Consider the following 6,614-nt stretch of genomic DNA (forward strand, 5'->3'; position numbering starts at 1 on the left):
AAAAAAAAAAAGGCTGTGGCTGCAGTTAGGGGTCGGAAATGTATCAATGGCTGTTTATTATATGTATTTAGTAGCAGTTAATGTGAAAACTAATTGCAGTTCTAACAGTAAAGTCTTGTTTCTGATCCTTTAGCACTGTCAAGTGTGACTGAAGAGCGCTGTGATGGCCACACAGAGAGTACTCCCACAAAGCAAAGAAACTCTTCTGCAGAACTACAATAAGAGACTTAAAGATGACATCAGGTCAATTCTAGACAATTTCACCGAAATAATCAAAACGGCAAAGGTATGTTGGTGTGCATTTTGCTATGACTATGTGACATTTATTATCAATATCATTTTACAAGGACAATGATCTGGTCATCTCATCTATCAGGTGGAAGATGAGACTCAGGTTTCCAGGGCGACACAAGCTGAGCAGGATCACTATGAAATGCACGTGCGAGCTGCCAACATAGTAAGATCTACAGTGGTAGTACGATAATTAATAGACATATTAGACTTGGATGACATTTCCATGTTTAATGTGTCTTAGGTACGTGCAGGAGAGTCTCTCATGAAGCTTGTCTCAGACCTTAAGCAGTTCCTCATCCTGAATGACTTCCCCTCTGTCAACGAGGCCATCAGTCTCCGCAACCAGCAGCTGCGCACGCTGCAGGAAGAGTGCGACAAGAAGCTCATCTCCCTGCGTGATGAGATTGCCATCGACCTGTATGAGCTCGAGGAAGAGTATTACTCCTCCAGGTACAAATAGACCAGTGATCCCAAACGTGTGCAGTCACCTCTGCCTTCCCTTGCTTACCAACACCATAAATGTGATGCATATGTGCATCATAAGAACATAACACAGGGTGATTTATGGAGCTAAAGGTATTTTTAACTTGCACAACCAATTATAGGCTCTGACCGGTTTTCATTTTACTAAAATATCATGTGCTAACCATGTTGGTTTGCTATTTGTTTGAATTAAACCATGCCATTTTGGTCCTTCATACACAGTCATATCATACCATTGTGCCTTAATAAGAGTGTTCATTCTTGCAGGTAAGACAATAACTAATACAAGAGTACATTCTTCTTTGACCCAGTTCAGTCACATAGTAAGACAATTTAGAAACTGTATGGCCCTTGTGTTTTTTTCAGCTTGTCATAATTATAACAAGCCAAACATATATTTTTCTGCTATGCTTCTAATATAGCAAACATCCATATATCCATCCATATTGTCATATCAATTCATATTGTAGTCACACCAAAGACATTATCAAGCACTTTCAGTATAACTGATCTTGCACAAGAAAACCCATCTGTTATACAAAAGTGCATGTAAATATTTCCCCTCCAGGTGCCTTAAAGGGGTCATATGATGCTTTTTTAAAGATCATTATTTTGTGTATTTGGTGTAACAGAATATGTTGACATGCTTTAATGTTTAAAAAACACATTATTTTTCAAATACTGTACATTATTGTAGGTCCTCTATGCCCCGCCTCTCTCAAACGCTTCGTTTTCTACAAAGCCCCCTCCTTCAAATGTTTCCACATAGTGAGGTAGATATGTGGGGGCGTGTTAGAACGAGCCGTTTTAGGGGGGCGTGGCAGAGTCTTAACTTTGATAAAGAATATATCTTTGGTTTTGAGACTTTAGTCTTTGCAACTTCAGGGATCTTATCTATGCACAATCAGCTTGTAACACTCCAAAGAGAAAGGAAAACTTGAAATCGCATCATATGACCCCTTTAAATTATTATGTTTTAGAAGATTTACTTGCAATCAGGATGTGTATTTATTCTTATTGGTGCTGTTTGGGTTGAATTTTTATAGAGATTAGTATGATATTCAGAGATTTTAAATCAATTCAAGCTGTCTTTGAAGCACACCAGAATAAACATTAATAGTTATATGAGAAGAGACATTTTGGAAATAATTCTTGAAATAATTTTCTACATTTTTGAAGAAAAATGTACATGTGAATCTAAATTTGATATTGGACTGAGCACATTAATTTTGATGCCTGTACTCAATGATGAGCTGCAAAATTCAAAGCACTTTAGAATTTGTAAAAAAAGAATGTAGGGTGCTGTATGTATTGTAAAAATTACTTTAAAGTATCATATTAATTAGCTTAGTGGAAGAAAATCATTCAAGAAACAGAAAATCAAATCAAGAATTTTCAAGAAGAAGAAATCATTCAAGAAGATTTTCACTATATATTCAATATTCAATATAAATGCAGTGATTTTTTTTCTCTCTCTGTTAAACTAATCAAAGTTTGTGTAAACTGGGAAAATATTTAGCTTTCAGTGGCATATGTGTCATGTTCAAAATGTAATATTTATCATTTATGGAGTGTTTGAAATTGCACTACACTGTATTTCTTTGTGGTGACATTTTAAGTAGAAACAGTGTTGGTCACATTAGTACCTGTTCAAAATGTGTCAGAATATTTGTCAGTTTTTTTCACAAACCAACTGGTAATTTCAAATTTCATAAATAAACCAGAGATAAAATAGAGTACATTTAGTGTCTGATCTATTATTTGCTCACCTCTGATTTGGAATTTATCTTCTGCCTCTGCTGAGTGCATAATCTAAATTCTCTGCTGCTTACAGCCTTTTGCTTTTCATCTGTTGAGCAGTTTTATTATTAGACCCTACACTTATCTGTTCAGTGTATAGAAAGACAGCAAACAGAAGAGTAATGCCATGTGACCACACAGTTCCAGACATGTCAGTAGCAATACTTTTCACAACTTCCTTTCCCTGCTTGTGCTTTCTTTCCCAGTGCCTTCTGTTGTGTGAGTTTGTTTTGTAATGACTGAATGAATGTTTTAACATTATTCATACATACTCCTAATGGATTATTGGGTGTTTTTAGGCAGAAGTGGACAGAATAAATGTTAGTTTGTGTGTAACGTGTGTGTGTGTATAACATTTCTAGCTGTGGACAGTGGGATGGTGTTGAGTTGCCACTTTGTGAGACCTTTCATCGGCAGGACAGTTGGGGGTCCCCTGAGATGACCTCTGACCCCTCGTGTGCCAACCCAGAGGATTCAGACCACTTGGGGACCCAGGAGTCCATGCAGCGTCACCTAAACAGCCACGGCAGCAGCACTAGTGAGCAGTCATGAAATACCAGTGGCTTCCTTCATGGACCAGTTAGATTACACATTTAAGCAATTTGCCATTATAAAAAGCCCCATCTTAAACCTCCAGCTGCAGACTGCAAATCTAGTCAACTACTTGAATTGATGATGTGATTTTGTCCAGCAAAAATGACACTGAATTAATGCTGAGAACATTTCAATGAATAGTATTTCTAATTCGTAGTTGGGTAACTTGCTACATTGGAATAAAGAAGTGTTTGTCTTTGTGTCTGTTTATTGGCTAAATTTAATGTCTCTTTGGGTAAAATTACAACTATGCTATACTTTCATTGTTGTTCTGCAAAAAATACAAGTTGAGTAATTTAACAACTTTAAGCAAGTGGTGTTTTGGATGCTAAAAGAAAAGGAGACTTCTCTGTAAACATGCTGCCTACATTTGAGTAAATCTAGCTCCTCTATTTAAGTAACAAAATAAGCTGTTAAATTTCATTGTATGTTTCATAGTATATGTACACTGTAATGCTCTTCAAAATGTGACTGCCAAGGAACTGTTCTCTTTTTTTTTTTTATTCATTTACATGTATATATTTTTATTGCTGTGCTACCGTAGGACAATCTTTCCATTTTAGGTAATTAAAATACACCCAAGCAAAAACTAAGAGGAAAGGAAATGTTGTAACTCTAATAGAGGTTATAATATTACTTTATTTCATTAGCAAAGTCTGTAGAATAAAAATAACCTTTAATAAAACAATGACGTTTCATTAATATAAAGTGATAAATCAATTCTGTTGAACAGACTGAAACACACATTATATAATGCATTAACATGGTGCACAGTACATTATTATGAAAACAAAATGTTCTTCTATTTTATAAAGTTTGCAAAGATGACCAATGTTTTGGGGGGAGTTTTATTGTAAAATGTTTACGACTGCATGTCAAATATTTACATCTCTCATTTTACAGGGAAAAAAAGTGTCCAACTAGGTGGCTGTGAAGCGAAGGTGGAGGATTAGTATCGTCGGTTCATCTTCTTGAATTTCTCATAGTGGTAGTCATCTGTGGCCTTCTCATTATTCGGCCTCTTGCGGTAATTGGGTGGTGAAGCTGGAGAACGAGAAGAGATAAACATTAATATAAATCCAACAAATGCAGTTCTGTCTTATTTTTAGCGAAATAAGATATGATCTTACACTCAGGTAATGGGTTCTCAGTGTCTCCTACTCGTAGTGGCCTGGCTTTGGGTTCTTCTCTGTGTCGTCTCTGGGGAGCGTTTACATCCTCATGATAGACTTGAAGAAAAAAAATATATATAGAAAATGACTTAATCTTTGTCCTTTAGGGAAGAAAATAAATAATTATGGAGACAAACTTCTTGATTCATGAGCACTAAGCACATGACCTTAAAATACAAAGTGCTGGTAGTTCAGATATACTTGTGCACTTACAGCGATTATGCGTTTTCTGGACGTAATTCACAGCAATGTTAGTGGGAACAAAGGAGGTCCCGCTGTCCATCTTTTTATTCCTCTGCTCAGCAAGCAGCTTTGCTTTGGCTTCTTCTGTACTGATGATGTTCTTTATTTTTGCACTGATAAGAAAGGGAAAAAGGGTTTTGAAGCTGACATCCATAGCTAGGTGGAATATAAAGATATATCTCAGATGTGTACAAAGTGCTGGTACTTAGATATACTTGTGCACTTACAGCGATTATGCGTTTTCTGGATGTAATTCACAGCAATGTTAGTGGGAACAAAGGAGGTCCCGCTGTCCATCTTTTTATTCCTCTGCTCAGCAAGCAGCTTTGCTTTGGCTTCTTCTGTACTGATGATGTTCTTTATTTTTGCACTGATAAGAAAGGGAAAAAGGGTTTTGAAGCTGACATCCATAGCTAGGTGGAATATAAAGATATATCTCAGATGTGAGCAAAGGAAATGTCTTTGAATTAGTTTTGGTCTTTACTTACTCTATCCCCAGATCCACCTCTGGAATTCCACTCAGCATCTGATTGGACAACATCTCTTCTGTCTTTTTGGCAGAACTGACACGGATGTTCTCTGGAAGCTCATACAGGAGGTCCTCTGGATTCTTCACCTTCACTTTCTGCTCTTCTGCCTCCACCATGCCTTTCTTTTTCTTTAATTCGGTCTCAATGTACTTCATCCTGAATGAAAAAAACATACAAGGAGAGAGAGGATATAAACATTTAAATGCAGGCAAAATTGACTAAAAACAAGCATCATGTAGAACGATGAAGAATACAGATGGTTTGCGCGGACACATATGCACTTACATGTCTGCATCTTCATCTCGTCTGTTAGTCTCAGCAGAAAAGGAGGTACCAAGATTCAGGTCGTTTTCATCTGCTGTCCTATAGTGGAGAGGAAATGTTAATTATTTCACTTTTAAAATACAGAGACATCAACTTTAAAGAAACAGCAAACAAGGCTCCATATCACTTACATGTCTCGATTTCTGTCTTTCACTTTCTTCATGTCAACAACACCTCCAGTCTTCAGTTTAAATGGGTCATCCTAATGCACAAAACACGGAGTGACAATATTTAACCACTTAAATCATACATTTACTGTAACACTGCAAGACCTTCACTGTAATACAAAATGTAGTTTGCTTAAAAAAAAACATACCTCGAGCTCAGCCTCCAAAGGAAGCTTATCTCCTACAAGTAACGTAGCAATGCTGGAGGAGCAGAATGTATACATTAATTAAAATGGTTAATTATATAAATTAATTAAAACTTGGAAATTACACACCGTAAAAATAAGACATGTACAAAACGTTTAAGACTGTTATATTCGTATAAAAAGGAAAAGCATTCTAAATAGACACGTGACCAACCTTACTCCATGCTGCCTTTTTCGTAAACTTTGAAGCTCCTTGGCTTCACCCAGTTTGGACCTTAGAAAATATGTTTGAATTTAACATTTTTAAATATATTCTCACATATAAACAGGCGTCTGGGTGTGACACTTAACGTAATGTTACATAAATACTTTTCTATATACGGACATGTTCGGTTACTCTATTTGGCATTAATGTTAAAACATATCTACCTGACCACGGCTTTTGTCTCATCATCTTCCTCGTCGGATGATTCCTTCCTCCTCCTAAAATTCTTACCTGGGGGCATGATTTCAAAAAGCGTTGAATTATTTAATGTTTATTTTACACCTTCACACGTCTGTACGCAACGTCGGCGGTCTGTGTTTATCGACGGACCGCTTTCCTCACATTTCCCGAAACTTCCGCTGACGTCACAATTAAGGTATTAACAGCTGATCTGAGGTCAGCTCTTCTGTTTTCCATACAAGCGTTTAACGGCGTAAATGGGGATGAAGAGGCTGGTTCAAGATCAGCTACTCATATGACAAATAAGAAAAAAAAACGAAGTAAAAATAATAACAAAACAATTAAAAACATCAACTCCTAAATCAAGCAGCATGTAAAATGTATAAGTTTAAGTAAATTAAAAATAGTTTTTGATC

The 6,614-nt window shown here is 36.4% G+C and overlaps 2 protein-coding genes across 3 annotated transcripts; one reads left to right on the forward strand and one right to left on the reverse strand.

Annotated features, from left to right (window-relative positions):
• Positions 1-129: 129 nt before the first annotated feature.
• On the forward strand, positions 130-4,076 carry LOC107710756 (mediator of RNA polymerase II transcription subunit 22-like). The gene is made up of 4 exons (XM_016515597.1): positions 130-286; positions 377-457; positions 536-744; positions 2,940-4,076. Exons 1-4 carry the CDS (start codon positions 164-166, stop codon positions 3,127-3,129), a joined length of 603 nt encoding a protein of 200 aa, XP_016371083.1. The 5' UTR covers positions 130-163; the 3' UTR covers positions 3,130-4,076.
• Positions 3,978-6,374, reverse strand: LOC107710755 (uncharacterized protein C9orf78 homolog). 2 transcript variants are annotated; one of them, XM_016515596.1, is made up of 9 exons: positions 6,183-6,374; positions 5,968-6,027; positions 5,757-5,808; positions 5,572-5,642; positions 5,402-5,479; positions 5,075-5,272; positions 4,557-4,699; positions 4,302-4,400; positions 3,978-4,215 (listed from the first exon to the last, which is right to left on the reverse strand). In XM_016515596.1, exons 1-9 carry the CDS (start codon positions 6,257-6,259, stop codon positions 4,121-4,123), a joined length of 873 nt encoding a protein of 290 aa, XP_016371082.1. In that variant the 5' UTR covers positions 6,260-6,374; the 3' UTR covers positions 3,978-4,120. The 2 variants fall into 2 exon arrangements, with proteins under 2 accessions (XP_016371082.1, XP_016371081.1); XM_016515595.1 differs by lacking the exon at positions 4,557-4,699 and adding an exon at positions 4,814-4,956.
• Positions 6,375-6,614: the final 240 nt, after the last annotated feature.

This window comes from Sinocyclocheilus rhinocerous, unplaced genomic scaffold (assembly GCF_001515625.1).
Source record: "Sinocyclocheilus rhinocerous isolate Xijiao unplaced genomic scaffold, SAMN03320098_v1.1 scaffold2071, whole genome shotgun sequence".
In the NCBI taxonomy this organism is placed as follows: Eukaryota; Metazoa; Chordata; class Actinopteri; order Cypriniformes; family Cyprinidae; genus Sinocyclocheilus; species Sinocyclocheilus rhinocerous.

Excerpts from the sequence above, each read along its gene's own strand:
- LOC107710756 (XM_016515597.1), top strand. The coding sequence starts at position 164 with ATGGCCACACAGAGAGTACTCCCACAAAGCAAAGAAACTCTTCTGCAG. Across the intron at positions 458-535 it reads ACGTGCGAGCTGCCAACATA|GTACGTGCAGGAGAGTCTCT; the intron begins GTAAGATCTACA and ends AATGTGTCTTAG. Across the intron at positions 745-2,939 it reads GAAGAGTATTACTCCTCCAG|CTGTGGACAGTGGGATGGTG; the intron begins GTACAAATAGAC and ends TAACATTTCTAG.
- LOC107710755 (XM_016515596.1), bottom strand. The coding sequence starts at position 6,259 with ATGCCCCCAGGTAAGAATTTTAGGAGGAGGAAGGAATCATCCGACGAG. Across the intron at positions 6,028-6,182 it reads GAGACAAAAGCCGTGGTCAG|GTCCAAACTGGGTGAAGCCA; the intron begins GTAGATATGTTT and ends ATATTTTCTAAG. Across the intron at positions 5,480-5,571 it reads AAAGACAGAAATCGAGACAT|GACAGCAGATGAAAACGACC; the intron begins GTAAGTGATATG and ends TCTCCACTATAG.